General features: G+C 37.0%; 1 protein-coding gene across 6 annotated transcripts in view; it reads right to left on the bottom strand.

Moving 5' to 3' along the window:
- PPP4R1 (protein phosphatase 4 regulatory subunit 1) overlaps positions 1-16,404 on the bottom strand; it is a 69,874-nt gene that overhangs the window by 30,420 nt on the left and 23,050 nt on the right. For all 6 annotated transcript variants that reach the window (XM_074576637.1, XM_074576638.1, XM_074576639.1 and 3 more), the window contains 4 exons: positions 5,223-5,365; positions 3,688-3,834; positions 1,995-2,102; positions 1,209-1,274 (listed from right to left, as the gene is read on the bottom strand). In XM_074576637.1, the coding sequence (XP_074432738.1) occupies positions 1,209-1,274; positions 1,995-2,102; positions 3,688-3,834; positions 5,223-5,365 (464 nt within the window). The remainder of the gene's footprint in view (positions 1-1,208; positions 1,275-1,994; positions 2,103-3,687; positions 3,835-5,222; positions 5,366-16,404) is intronic.

Raw genomic sequence — 16,404 nt, 5'->3', positions numbered from 1 at the left:
AAGAGATCCCCAATCGTCCAGCCACACATTATTGCACCATCTACAAAGTTGTAATCCAAATTCATTACATGTATCACTAAGAGGGCATTTGTGTGAGAAATCAATTTACATCCCCAATGACGAAACATACGGGATGTAAATCTGTGATACTTCATTATCAAATGAATCGCATAGTACCTAGGGAAAAATGCAGCAAATGCTGTAGGAAGATAAGAAATGCCTTGAGGGTCACACTAGGTGTACCTGTCCCAACACCACATCTGCAGCAGGCTGCAGAGCCTCTTGTTAAAGCCATGCCTGCATTTACACTCTCTCCATGTAAGTCCCTCGCTAATTCATGGCACTGACTCATCAACCTCCTCTGGCCCTCCATAAGCTCACTGTCCGCACGCCCCAAAACAGAAAGCCTGAAGAAGGATCCCAGAGACTGTCAGGTTGATTTCTGCTCCCTAGCCCTGTCATGTCTCCTGCCCAGCAACATCCACCAGCTCCTTGGACCTGCCAGAGGAATGGGGGACACTGTTAAGGATCCTCTGCTCACTGCTTCATCCAGCTCCCCGCTTTTCCATTTTGAATTTGTTATCTCTTCCCTTTACTTCATTTGTTATTGCTCAAATGTATTTATTTTCTCTGCCTTTCTTTCTCTTTCAGTCCTTCCCAGGAGGGTTTTGAGACTTTGTTTGAGTCAGGAAAACTGACTTTTTAATGTTAAATAAATGAACAGCAGCATTAAGTGATGCCGTTAAAGAGACCACATAAGACTCACCGCTTCTATCAGTCTATACCCGCCGTGCTCCTCCTGTATCTGCAATCTCTCATTGCATTTATAAACATTAGAAGACATATTCCTGCCTACATCTTGCATAATGTATATTTGAACTTGAAAATACTCTGTCTCCACTGCCCGAGGTGTTTTCTTCAGTCTGGTTTAAAACCTTCTCCCAGATCCAAAATCGAGTACCCCTTAGCTCTGGACTGTATGACTTGGCAAGTAAGAGTTCTGTATTCATAGTAACTGTCTTCAAAATTTTGTAAATGTCAGTCATACCCTCACATCAGCAAAACTGAAGAGTCACAGCTCTTTTAGTCTCTCCCTACTAAGGGAATGTAGCAGTTGTCTTAATCATTTTAGCTGTCCTTCTCTGTACCTTGTCTAACTCTGCTACTGACTTGTATTAAAAAGAAAAATCCTTTAAGAAACGGCTTACCAGCATTTCTTCAGTGGCTTGCTGCCCAACCACACTGCAGATATCTCCAAAATTGGCTGCACATACCTTGCAGACAAAATGCAAGAAATAACCACAAAGATCACAGTTTTAATACCGCAAACAAAATCAAAGGAAAAATGTAAAGAGCTGTTAAAACCATAAAAACAGGTTTTGGTGCAAACTCAGTCTCAATAACTTCCCCATTCCATCAGTTCCCATGGTTTAAAAAAAAAAAAAAAAAAAAAAAAAAAAAAAAAGTTTTCAAGTTTAATCGGCCTTTTTAAATCACAAACCAACCCAGAACTTCAGAGAAAAGCAAGGAGCATAAAATGCATTCAAAGTGTTGTCAAATGAAAGAATAGAAGCAGTTATTAAGGTAAATAAGCTATGCAATGTCAGGGTGAAACCAAAACACAGCCTCAGCACCTAAATACCATGATGGAGTACTGGTTTATTTCATCTTAATGAGCATCTTTAATTCCATCTACACACAGAGATATGAGCTCAGATGGCTGACGTCCTATCAGTTACAGTTTGTTCACGTTTCTGTAGCTACCTACACAACCATAAGGAGAAGCAGATTCTTTCTTTGTTTGTGATAATAAAGGTAGGGACTTTGGAAAATACTGAGTGTCAAATATAAAATCTGTGGAAATGCAAGCTACAAAAGAAACCCCATAGCTTATACATGTCACAGATGAGATCTAGCAGAAAAGACAAATATAAGTCCCAAGTTGATGCCACTCCTTTTACAGATAATCCAGATCAGATGCTGATAATTCATACCTTACGAACATGAAACATTCTGCAGTCACAGCACATCTCGCAAAACCTAGGAAGAACAAGTCTTTCCGTGATGTCCTTTCCCACCATGGAGGCCATTTTGCACATTATCTAATGGCAAGACAAACACTAATCAGGGATGCTTACACAACACACAATTCCATGTCAGTTAAGCAGAGGCTTTTTACATTTACTTTTCATTCTGATGCACATTGTTTTATTGAAAACTGTGAAAAATATTGGAAAAAAAATCTGTATTTTGAATTGAGAAGGTTTGTCAACTTCTGCAAAAAAGCTTTTTCTTTTTTTTCTTTTTAACCCTTCCCCTGTCATGATGTAACACAGCTATAGAAGACATTGCTCTTTCACCAAACTAAATCAAATTCCTAACTAATGCAGATAACTGAATTCTCAGAAATTACTCTATTTTACCACTTATAAAATAATAAAAAAACCACCAAGTACAAGACTCTTTTACTATTCCAATACTTAATGAATATATATTTACAATGAACAGAAAATTGCTGACAATTAATGTGCTTGACTTACACGACTTCTGTATAATTTAAAAATTAATCACAACACTCCATACTGCGCGCACACAACTCCCTAGCATAAAATAACTGAAAAAGCATATTGTAACAAAGAAAGTGACAGCTTTTCCCTCTAACTGCTCTTTTATTTGGATTTTTACTACATCTTTTTAAAAAAAGAAGGTAATCTAAAAGAATTTTATGTTTAACTTCCCTAATCACATCAGCAGAACTACTTAATTCATTTTCCTAGAAAAATAATAAATTGTTATTATAACCTCTAGGGGTTTGATGAGCTATGGAAACCTTTCTCAGGATTCAATATCTTCAAAACAACAAAAATGGATAAAACAATTCTGCTTTAAATTTTATTCCCGTATGTATTTGTAAGCTTCTTCAAGAAAGTACTAGAAATTTGGTGCCAAATACAATAATGCCCAGCCTGCTTATAGTTTATGAGTCTAGCCACATCATGAAAGTAAAATATTGATGAGGGCTCCCTCAACCAAAAAGAATTTAAAATAAATAAATAACCCAGCAAAAAGCACCAAAATAAATTGCAAAAATTCAAGGAAAACATAAGCACCATTTCTCCTTTATAAATTAACTTATTAAATTTCTTACTATTTTAATTTGTTACATAATGATTTTTAATTATTAAGGTTGTGCCTAATGCAAAAACAACCCACTTGCCAACTATGATTTCAACTCAGATGCTTATTATTTCATCCAATAAAACAAACCAAAATCAATAAAGAGAACAGACACACAGCAAAGACTGACAGAATTTAAGCATTAAAGATTTTCCACTGATGGAAATTTTCCACATATGCAATTTAAGCTTCCATAAAACAAACAAACCTGAAAAAACTAAAAAGCCATCAATAGCACATGCTTTAGAAGTCAATAAAATTAATTCTCTGCACTGTCTTGTCCAGCTGGGTTTTTTCTTTACAGCATGTATAAGCTATTGACTTTAAATCTAACCTTGACTTGACTGTAACACAGCACGGAAAAAGTTACAGAGTAGTCGTGGATAGCAATGTAATTTTTTCTCCTTATTACCACATGGATGTGCATCTTGGAAACACACTACCATCACTGCAACATCAAGCACTGAAGCAAATGTTATACTGTGTGATTTTAGTATTGCTGTTACTTACAGCCACGGCTTCGGTCTTCACATCATCGTTGCTGTCTGGAGCTGTCAGATCTATCAGAACAGGGCATACTTTGGTCTCCACATCATATCTCTCTATAAGTTCTTGCTCCAACAGAACTAACAGTGCTGCCTGGCTTGTTTTTCTTACCTATCATAAAAACAAAAATTGAACAAAGGAATTTGAAGACAGTTCTTTGAGGGTTTTTTTGTCTAAATATGTGTCCTGTATTTTGGAAGCTGTACCTCTCTACTGCCACACACCTACATCAATTGCACTCAGCAAAAGGTGCACCAAAACCACTTTTGCAAACACTTCATGTTTGAAACAAACTATGTTTCAACTCAAGAAATCCTGTATATTGTAAACTAAAGCAGTGCTATTATAAAAGCGCTCCCTACTTACTTCCCAAAACACAGGAAAGCAATGTCAAAAAAAAGCAATCATGGCAAAGCTCACGCAAGAAAAACAGCACAACTAATTGGGAGTAACAAAGTTCTAAGGAATGTGAATTTTATTAAACAAATCCTCTTTTTCTGAGATTAACAAGTTTGGCTGACAATGAATAACTGTTTTTACTTCAAATGTATGTTAAATGCTGAGACACAACTTTGCTTAGTCCCATCTAACAAAAAAAGACTGTACAAAAAAAATAAGATAACCATTAATATAATTGACTTCATATGTGGCTAACCCCTGCCTCTCAAAAAGTAAGTTAATCAGAAGAGACATTACATAAAACAAAAGACTATATACTGCAGTGCAGGAATTTTGAAAATAGCTTTGAGATCTTTGTTTCAGAGCAAACCAGACAAATGAACTATGGAGTATCAACAGAAGTTAAGGTGATGAACACGACTGCTGATCTGCTAGCAAGAGAATATCAAGCAGAAGTATAGTTCTTCTATAACACATGAATTAGCAAACCAACAATTAAGAAAAATAGGTTTTGGTACCTATTTTTAATTATGGAAAACCTGGAAAGGGCAAGAAAAAGAAGTGACAAACTCAAGAGGCCTAAAACACTTACTTAAAGCAATGTATCACCTAGGATTAGTCTAGTCTGAAATGACATGGAGAAGCCTAGAGAAAGCTTTAGACAAGCTAACTCATACTTGCAAAGAAACAAACCACACAAATTCAATCCAAAAAGTTTATTGGATGGATATACAAATCACTGGTTCTGAAGATACATAATAGCATTAAAAAATTAAATTATACCAAGGAGTCAGTTTTTCATAACTACAGTTCCTTTTTGCCAGAATTTAACTATGTCAGCTTATCAAAATGACTGTTTGATTTCATCTATAAGAATACAATACCAGATAAAAGGGTCCAAATCAGAACAGATCAAGTCAGATGAAAAAATGTTGGAAACTTTCTTTAATTAAAGTTCAGAGTGCCACGTATTTCATGTCATTCAAAACCTTTTTACCCTGAAATATTACACACTTGTATGATACTAAATTACTTAAACTGAAAAACCTCACACCAGATATATTCAACTGAATAATAAACTATTTGTAAAAGACACTTACCTGGTTGTTCTGGTCTGCAAGGTATCGTACCACAATAGGCAGTAAGTATTTGGAAAAAGCATATGGGATTGAAGGTCTGTTTTCTTGACAGAACATAGCAATATGAGGCACCTGTTCCATCAGTTCTGCCCGTACTGTTGGCTCTGTCAGGGTCAAAATAAAACCAAACAAGGCACAATAAATATTTAAAAGCATACTGCCAGAATAAGCTTTTTATAGTCCCATGCGTACAAACTATGTTCTCAAGTGTTCATGTCAGCATGTTTATGTCAAGCTTCATTTTGACAAGAACCATGATTTTGCAAAACCAGGCACAACTACACTATGTACTGCTAAACTACTAAAAAGACAAGCAAAAAGAGAACAATCCACCAAACATTGTGTGTATCAGAATCTGTCTGAACTCCCTATGAGCATCACCTACTTCCAAGAATCCTGCTAAGCAGAAAGCAAACCCCACTGGTACGACTCTGAGAAGAAACAAACTGAGGGGTGCTTCTGAGCACAGCCTCTCATGCAGGAAACATCCCACTGAGCAGGACAACCAACCACAACCACCAATGCTTTCTTTCATTCTTTGCTTTTTAAGACTACTGATATTTCCATCAGACGGAAGAAGTCCTGCATCTTTGCCATTGCTTCTGTTAAACTTTTCAGGTATGTTTTTCATCAAAGTTGGTCACTATTTAAAAATAATATTTAATTCATTCTTTTAATTCAGAAAGCAATGCACTGCTTGAATGAATCCTAATCCCCACGGAACATGCACATCTATTTGGGGGATGAGAGGAGAAACATGAGAAGAAATACAAACGTGGATTAAATTCCAACTATTAAAAATACAGTTTCAATTTAAGAAGTAGGTCATTACCACATGCCTGATCAGACCCAAGTATTTCTGTCCTTTCAGAATTTGCTGACATCTGTAGTTACTACTAGAGAACTGATTAACTATAAAAACCACATAATGAAAACTCATCAATTACTCTCAAGTCACAGTAATTTCATTTCCAATATTTTAAGTAATAAGATGTATACTGTTCACAGGATACGCATGCCTTACTAAATTGTTACATATGAATTATTCAGGTAAAACTTAATGTTATGACCAGAGCCATCTTCCTTGGAATACTTCAAATTACCATGATACATTAAAAAGACAAACTTTTGCTAGATAGAAGCATGTAACTTGCATTTATATTTAATATAGCCAATGCATGCAGCACTTGGCTTTCTTAAACACTGGTTACAAGAGACAACTTAGGCCTGAATAAAACAAAACAAAGACAAAGCAAGTACCATACTGTGTACTGTCTCTTCTTCACTGAGGACAATATGAACAGAACAGATCACAGCACACAAAGTAATCAAATGTCTATGGACTCCATTTCTTTCGCTACAGACTTAAATTACTTTTCCTATAAAAAAAAATACCAAAGTCCTCTGTAAAATTTATTAATTGTTGACAAAGTTCCAAAATACAAAATGAAATCCTAGATAAATCAATACCAAATAGGTTTGCTGTTCACGACCATAAAGAAAAAAAGTCTTCTAATCTGCTCTGTTTGTCTTCCCAAAACAGTAACAGGAACACAAAAGATAAAAGCTTTTTTATTTAAACTTTAGGTGTTCTGAAACATCCACAGCTTGAAGTCCATAAGCAATACAGACATCCTGAAGTTTGTATTGAAAAAGTCAGATCCTGCAGAAGACTACTCAAAATTATGTGCAAGTTTTAGCAGACTTGAATTAATGAAAATGAACTGATAACAGAAGGCTAAATTCTAGCACGGTGAACACTATGTCTGTAGCACTAAACATGACAGTTGACCGAAATAAGCACCTGCAAATAGGACAAACGTAATAGTTAATGACATCATAAATTTTGAAAGATAAATTCGACATATGGTGGTAATGTAAGGAAAGGAAATAGGAAATACTACTACTTGCAGTATTTCTAAAAAAAAAAAAAAAAAAAAGAGAATAAAATGTTACCAACCTCAGTCTAAGTTTCTAATTTCATTCTAACTTCCTATTGGGAGCTTGCAGCACCTTCTACTATTAAAGTTGCCTTGTACTTCCTATCATAGTAACTCATCTTTCGCTTCCTTATAAAAATTTGCCAGAGCACTCCTTCGAACACAAGATAGCGTAAGCTGCAGTTCTTCATGAGGATGAGGTTTTCTCAGAAAAAAAAAAAACAAACCAAAAAACAACAGAACAAAACAACACAACAACAAAAAACCAAAAACCACCAAAGTACACTAGCTGTTTTCAAGACTAAAGCTGGCAAAACTACCTATTTTCTTCCTATGTTGAATTCTGGTCCTCTTATCTGACAAGGCCTAGCTTCTTCACTTCTGGAAGAAGGGCTTGAAACATGCCAGAGAAAGAAGTCTTTTTACATCTCAACATGTTTTTTCCATCTGTGTGAAAACCTGCCCAAATGTGGCTGAGCTAAGAGGCCTTGAAAACACCCTACATTTGCACCTGCCCAGTAGCTGACAGAGAGCACAGCAGCTACATATTGCAGAGTCCTTCCTTGCTGAACATGTTTTGAGATGGAGAAAGCCATCATCACTGCAGACAGAATGTACACAGCCCCTCTTCCTAAGAGCAACTGTTTTGAAAAGGCTACAGATGGGAAACAGCAGAATGAGGAACCACCAGGCTGGGTAAGGAGGGATGGAGGGCTGAGGTGAGTGAGAAGGAGATAAAAGTAGCGACTAAAGGGAAGGGAGACTGAAACCTGCTGGACAAGAAACTGGAACCAGGACCCAATGCCAGTGCTGGAGGGACTCACTCCCAACTTTCCCATAAGGCTGCTATTTCAAAACATGACCAGGACATGATCTAAGGGTACAAGAGGCTTGTACCACAACACTAGGATCTCGTTCTCACTTCTTAGGACCCCTGCCTCATTCCTTGCAGCAGACAGAAAGTGACTGATGTGGGGAGGGGAGGGAGGAAAAGAAATTTGTCTGAGGCTGCATGTTTGGCAGCAATGCTTCTTAAATTGTTTCCAGATTTGCTTCAGGCAGTTCCCACCCTCCCAAACCCAAAACTTGCTGCTGGCCTTTCCATTATGCCAACACAACTGTTCATGCAGCCAGGCTACAAACCATATCAAAGAGCTGATCTGGCTGATGCAGCTTTTGCCCCACCACAGCAGCATGATTAAACAGCAAGAACTGGCATTTAGATTGGTCTCCCTATGCAATCACGCAGTTCCTTCACATAGCAGAACTATCTGATGATGGAAGCAAGCAAGCAATGGCAAGAAGGTGCAGGAGCTGCTCACTGTGATATTACAATCAAAACAGAGTGAAAGAAGTAAAATGCTGAGAAACCTTATTCATTTCTTTGCCTAGTGTGAAGCTGCGCAAAATGCTCAAGCCAAACTCTTCACAGAGTAATTGCACACTGCTCATTTGATTGCAGTCTCAACTCCATGTCTTCACTGCTGAAGAAATACCACCACTACAGTGAAAGCCAACAAGAGCCCTGTATTAAGCATGTCAAGAGCTATGTATAAAGCTTTGGACACTAGGCACTCAAAATGGTGACATTTTGATACCTCTACAGTTTGCCCACCCACTGGTAAAGTAACGGCAACACTCCCTTTCCCCAAATTGACTATGTTTGCTGTGAAATTGAATTCATAAATTTCTTTATGAAGCACTCTAGTAAGAGAGCAATGAGTACCAAAAACATCAGATCCTTTTTTCTTCAGAAGAGGTTTCATCTATTATGCAGCACTTAAGAGAGTGGCCACGTTGCCTGACAATATTGAAGAGCTGCTCACGTAAAGTGAGCCCCCATCTTCCTCAGCGACTAAGTAAGCTCTGGCTTTGTGAGGATCACAGACAGATGAGATGATGCAATTAAAGATTTGAAAAATTCATGCCCAGGAATGAATTAGAACTGTAAAGTCACCTTAGTTCTTACATTCCTTAACTTTTAAGTACATGGCTCTGCGATCTTAGTAAGGTCAGTTCAAACCAACAAACAAACCAGCACTGTGTACGTAACTGGCTTGGTAATACAACACCATAATTCACTATCAAAAAGGCATTTGTGCTGTTCTGGGGAATTCCGGCTGCTATGCAGGAACCTGAACCTTAAGCTTACCAATTTAGATAAGAGCTCAATTATTCCAAATGCTGAAGCATATGTTCCACTGTGTACTGAATAGAGACTAATCTTGCAGTCTGATGGGGTTACAGTAGAGCTTTTTCTTTTTGCATTATGTTTCCTATAAAGACCAAGCAACAACACCAAAAATTTCCACTAAAGAGTTCTCATTCTTTTCATCCATTCCTCAGCTTTGTCTTTAGCTTAGATGGGTGGCACCTCCAAATACAGATTCAAGCAGGCTTCAATACTGCAGTATGTCTGCCATTTCAGTTTAGACTTTTCTGTTGTTTATAACCATATTTATGGTTTGGTCATCACCACAGCAAACAGAGCATGGCAGTATCAGTTAAAATTATTACACACGGCTTCTTAAAGCAGAAGCTCTTACAGCTGGGGAATACGTCTGTATTATATATTTTTTGCACTGTACAATACAGTCAGGACCAGGCTTTCACACAGTATAAACAAAACCTGGGTGGAGAATTTTGCTTCACATCAAGACTGAAAGTTTCTATTTTAGGCACTTTGGAAAAATCACTGTGTACAATTACATTCTCCATAACATTTGCTTGGAACAGTATTTTTCCGTTTGGCAGAGGAAGTATTTTTAAGTGCTCTTTTCAAACTATCTCCTGAAGGTACAAGTCTACGCCTTAAAGTAGCAGGCTACTAGAAAAAAAGCTGCAACTTGTCAAAACAAAAAAAACTGAAAAGAAATAGTAATATAAAAAATTAGATCTCAGAAGCAAACTCGTACTTGTTTTTCTCATTCATTAGCACTTCATTTCATTCTATCAGGTCTCATGTATTCTCTAGATACAGAATCACATTGAACTGAGTTTTAGAAATCAAGCAAAACTAAAAGAATCACAGAAGAAAGTGAAAATAACTTCCATTTCTTCTGTTTGTGAAGTAACTTTGAAAAGAAGTTGCCAGAATAAAATGAAACTGTTCTGCTTCTCTTGACTTCCAGACCACATGAAAGCAGCAATATATTCCAGCCAACATCTCTAGAACCTGGGCGCCTGGGCGGATTTTAATCTGCACACACCAGCCTTCAGTTTTATCTGTTTCACTAATCACCATTTAAATCAACTTCCTAAATCACGGAATTCACAAATTCACAAATCAACTCCAAAATCATAGAAGTAACTAACTGTTCCCTCCCCACTCATGAAAAAACATTTAAATTTCCACTAGAATTTGACACCATCTCTCATGTAAGCAGTGCCAACATATTCATCTAGCTACTCCTAGCACATACACTTAGCTTTCCTATATAAATGTGTAATGTTTATTTCATCCCTGATGAAGCTTCAGTTCACTCTGTATACCACTTCAGCTATAGGAAGTAAAGCACCACAGTTAGCTCTATACTGGAAATTAGAAGGGGATTACTGCAGAGCCGCACAGTGTAATACTACCTAATTGCTCCAGAACAGTTATTTGTAAATGAAGTAATTATACCAAAGCCAGCTCACAACTAGAGCTATTTCATAATAGCTTATTCTACAACAACATACAGTATTTAGAAGAAATTCTGCAAAGCTTTCATTATCCCAAAATGACCATTCTGGCATACAAGCAGCAGTCAATTTCCCCTACATTTGTGAGAGGCTGTAAGGTTTTTCTGTTGAAAAAGCATATATGAAGAACAACTACTGGTGATGTTAATGCTGCTTTAACTGACAGTTTTGATGAATGTTAAGTACACCTGAATATAAATATTATTAATATTTGTTCTTATTAAGAGTTGTGAGTAAGAAGTAAAGGTTAAGTGTATCGCCTTGCATTTACACTTTAATTCTTTAAAGAAAAACATTTTGGGGAAAGGCAAATGAAAATACTGATTTATATGTGCTAGAGAGAAACAAGCAGCACATGCTTCATGCTCCTGTACAGATCCCCATTTCTATATTCAGTCTGAATATAAGGTCCACAGCATACTAAAATGCCAATCTGTCAATAGCATGGCAATAGTACTGGATTTGTATACATGCCCATTCTCAAACTGAACATAATTTGCATGATCAAAGACGACATTTATATAAATTCTACTATCAAACTTCATGTATCCCCTTCTTTCCCAAATATAACTTTCCCGTCCCCCCCTTTTTTCCTTCCGGTGTCATCCATATTCTCCCTTTCAATTTCTCTCATTTCCTGTTTCATCTGTGCCTCCAAATTTCCTACTTTTTCTGAAGACAAAAGAAAACCTAGACAAGTGAAAAACAGACTGTAACCAGAGCCTGTCCCTTTTAGCTTAGGAGTCCATCAGAAAGGCTGGTGTGTCTGATGTGTGCTGCTTCAGTAGTCAGGTTTTTTTCTCTTACTAACCAGAAATGGACTTCATTACTGACTGGCAGAGTGAGGAGTGAATTACAGACTAATGAGAGAGGGTAAAGTCACCATTAGTCATCCATCAGATGCATGGAGAGACAAAAGAGGACCACATCAAGTAAAGGAAAAAAATCTTAGTGTAGCAGGTGATGGGATAAGAGGTATGGAAAATGCAGAAACATAAAGATGAGGGAGGGAAGAAAAAAAAAAAAAGTGGAGTTATTGACAAATGGGAAAGGCAAATATCAGCATTCTCGTTAATATTGCTTACATATGAAAATTTTGTTAAATTGAAATGCTGTAATATGTGTATTCGACAGGTATTGTTGGCATCTCTCACTATACCAACAGCAGTAATTGAAATGGTCTTACTAACATAGGTTAAGCACACTATTAAGCAATTAAGGTTGTGAGGCCATCCACATTAAGCCTGATTATATAGCTTCAAAACTTAATGACCAATTAGTCTCGTAATTATTTTTTAAAATCAGTTTGTTTTTCAAACTTCATTCACAACTGATTCTGTGCAATAAAGGGACTGCTTTTCATTCAGGAGAAAAAAATTCTAGTTGGTCATATTCAAGCAAATAAGCACCAGTCCTCCAGCAAGTCCCATTCTTTTTCCCCATCATTTTTTTTAGAAAGTTGTATCTACTTCACGGTGCATTAAAATACCACATATATTTTAGAAATGAAGATACAGACTCTCCCTCTGAAAGAACCTTCAGCAAATGACATTTAAAGCCTCCAGTGTCGAGTTTTGCAAGGACATTGAGAAAAATGCCAATAACGCAATAATTCTGGCTGAGGCTAACTTTTGAAGCCAGTTACTTGTATTTGTGTGCACAGCGATGAAGCCTTATATCATCAGATAAACCATTCACAAGCTAGTACCAAAAAAAAATAAAATTGAATACTAATTTACTCAAGTGAAAAACACAGACATAAGGGCCTTGTTCAAGCTCACATAAGTCCGCGGCTAGTCTATGTTTGGGAATGAAGAAGGCCCAGCTGTTTTAACACAAAGATAAGCACTTTATCACTAACAAGGGATTATGGGGGATAAATTAACCTTTGCCAAGCACTGAGCTTCTACGCCAAGCTGCTTCTTGGGCTCTATAGGTTCAAATACACCATAAAAACATTTAAGTGGGAAGCCATAACCAACATCCCTAAAGAAACAGAGTGATTGAACAGAAGATTCAAAAGCAATACAAGGTAGCACCTTTCTTACCACAGCTGTAACTGTTCGAGGGAACTTGCTACCAAAGACAGTAGGGAAGTCAGAGTTCGGAAAGCCTGAAAAGTACCCAAACTCCACAACAAAATCACAGACTTAGCAGTAACACCCAACTACAGCAATGAAGACAAACACTGAAGAAAATAAGCCTTCCAAACAACTGAGATTTGGGGAAGAAGTTTGTTTGGCAAGTAAGGGGATTGGAGACGGCAGATTATTCCCCAGCTGCCACTGATGGGTTTCCTCCACTGGAACAGCTATTCTGTGCTGCTATTTACATACAGCAGGGCATGATACCAGGGCACAGCAATTCCTGTGTTCCGTCAGCACTGGGGGCAGCTCATTTCCAATATCACCTCAAGTGGACAGTTCTTCCCAGTAGAAATATACTAATGATCTTAAGGCTGCAAAATCACATGTAACGTGGAACTAATTCATTATGAAGAGTCCGAATTTCCCTGTCAGAAGATGTTCCACTTTATATCATTTGTATGTGCAGTTACACAATGGTAGTCAGAACTCTCCTTCACAAAATACATTTCACTACAATTGCTGTCTGTCCACCTGCAACATGGCTGTTGACGGAGAGGTGTTAAAACATCACCTCACATTCTTTAGGCGTAAGTAATACTTAATTCTTCCCACCTCAAAGAAACTTTCATAAATTAGTGATATTAATAAGATATTACTCAAAGAGTCCAAATTAATTCCCACCAAAAGCTATTGCTTTGGGAATTTTTTGTCAACAGCTTTTAAAAACTAGTTTTAGAGCTGATATTTGCCTCAGCCATGACGCCTCAAAAAAATTTATGTCATGGCTAGACAGTTGGTATGTCAAGATCTGTGTCAATCATACCAAACCGCAGTCTCATGATTTTTTGGTGCCTTCCATCATACAAGCATATATTTGGACCCAGATCTTTTTCTAGTAAAAAATAATTTTTATTACACATGAATGCAGTGTTTAGCATAACAAAGACGACATTTAGGTTCTTAAAGGGCTATCACAGTACCTCAAGAATAATAATTGTTTTGAAAGTCTCTTGCTCTCAAACACAGAAATGACTGTCTCACTGTAGCCCCAGCTTATTTTTCTTTTATTAAAAAAAGGGGCAAAAAACTCCCATACAACCTCCCCCCCCAAAACACAAACAAACAAAAAACCCCAAAACAAATGAAACCCCCAAAAAACCTAAACACATTTATTTTTCAAGCAAAGAAAAAGATCAGCCCACCTACAGGGCTTCTGAAGTTGCAAGGTATTAACAGGACAGAGGACTACTCAGGCAACTTTAGGACAGTTGCTATTTCTAGTTCACTGCTGCACCCCTACTTTAGATAGCAGCAGCAGTAGCACAAAGAGAGCATGGATATCGTGTACCCAGGTACATTCTTCAATTCAAACCTCATTATACCAACTACCGCCAAAAGAGAAAAGTACCTTGCTTTCTGTGACTTGATTTGAAAAGAGAAGACAAATACCTCCAAATGTTAAAAAGCAAGCATAAGACTAATGAGTATCACCTATTAGAAATGAGAAGACTGTACATAGTTTAGTTTGGCTTCCCAACAGTTTGTTTTATTTTTTCTTTATTTATGCATTTAAACATGAAAGTTTGAGTCCAGCATGGCTTTAACCGTTACTCTAACCAAGCAAGTCAAAATGCACAGATACTTTTGTAATGTTTTCTTATTCCAAATTCTTTTTTTGTTTGTTTGTTTTACAGAACAAGTTGGAGAAAAATGTAAATGGAAAAAAGCATCAGATCACAGAAAAATGAAAAACAAGTCTAGTAATAGCACCCTTAACAAAAAAAAAAAAAACCCAAAAAACCTCACAAAAACAAAACCCCAAAACAAAAAAACAAACAAGGCTCGCTATCTTGCGGTTTGAATAATAGTCAAGCACATATATTAAGAAGATACAAAGCAGATCTAGTTTTCTAATGAATTTTCACACAGTTTAAGACACAAGGATATTCTAATAACCTGTCTTACAGAAACAGGCTAAGTCCAATACTGTAACTGCTCGAGGCACCAAAATAAGTTAAGTTTGCAGAAATTTAATTTGTGGGGCAGCTGTAGAATCCAGTGCTACTAGTTTGGCAGATCTGAGACAACTTCTACAACACAGGAAAAGCCTGAAATGCTGCTTTTACTGACACTGAGAAAATATCAACCCTGACTAAAAATGTACTCCACCCTTGCTAAAGGAAACAAATTGATTTGAGCTCAACTCTTGGTTTCCATTACATTTCTACCTAAACAAACTTCAATTTGACACACTTAGTTGGTCACAAATGAAAAGCCTAAGGCTACAGAATTGCTGCACAAGGCCATTTTCCCCCAGACACATCTGTCCTATTTTCCAAACTTGAAACGGAGAAAGTTTTTGATGTTCAAAACTGTTAACATGATCACACAAACAAGCACCATATAGACAGATTTCAGAAGCAGAGCTCTGCTAGGAAAGCACTCTAGAAACAGTAGCACACCACTGTTCTCAAAGACACATTTAATCTTAAATGAATAGTGACTTTTTTTACCCTCTTAAAGAATCCTTGGAGAGGCACTCAATACAATTATGTAATGCTTACAACAGGCTATTTTCCTGGCTAAACAAGGACATTCCCTCAGATAAATAAAAACACGCATTTTAAATTAAGACAGTAATGACAGAATAACAGAAGTGAGCAGAATACCTTTTTACCCTTGGAAAGCGTTATGTTCTGCAATTCCAAAAAGGGAGAAAAACTAAGAGACATTAAACAGAAGAAACGTTTTCTTCTCATACAAGACTTAATACAAGTTTCTCTCCATAGCACTCCTACAGTGACAAAAGACTGAACTTCAGATCTTCTCTGATGTTTTGCTGCTAAAGCCTTCCTTCTTCCTTCTGGTTCTATCAGCTATGTTGAAATTAAGCCCTTAAAATTCCAGGTTGAAAATGCTCTAGAAAGAATTGTTGCAGCTCTGTCCGCACCATTTTTCCCTTCATCCACTCCCAGACCGCTTTTTAAGCGGTCCTTTTCTTTCGTATTTGTTTTTCATTATTCTTCTGCTGTTGCCTTTTATTCCAAACACCCAGTAGTCTCAATATATTAATGAGCAAAAGCCCCTCTATAGCTGTAGAGCCCTCCTACTCATTACTTATATCTGCATCTTGCTTACCAATTCCTGCTGCCTCTCTTACCTTCACCAACTGGTTGCCCAAAAGAGAACTTGAGCATTTAAATTCTATCAAAACTAATGAGAGTTTTGCACAGCTGTTTTGCAAGATTCTTTTCAAGGCAAGAAATTAATCTTTATCTACAAATCTGAAATAATCACATAGATCTGTTGAGTAGCCAAAGTACATAACAAAAGTTATTCAAAAATGTACTGATGGAAAGTGGTAATCCTACATTTTGAAGAGGCTTAATTCTGTTAAGGAAAACAGTACGGAAAACGGTCATCTTTAGGCAG

The sequence above is a fragment of the Larus michahellis genome, chromosome 2 (assembly GCF_964199755.1).
Source record: "Larus michahellis chromosome 2, bLarMic1.1, whole genome shotgun sequence".
Lineage (NCBI taxonomy): Eukaryota > Metazoa > Chordata > Aves > Charadriiformes > Laridae > Larus > Larus michahellis.
Note: the sequence above shows the minus strand (reverse complement) of the source record. Positions and strands in the feature narration are given on the sequence as shown.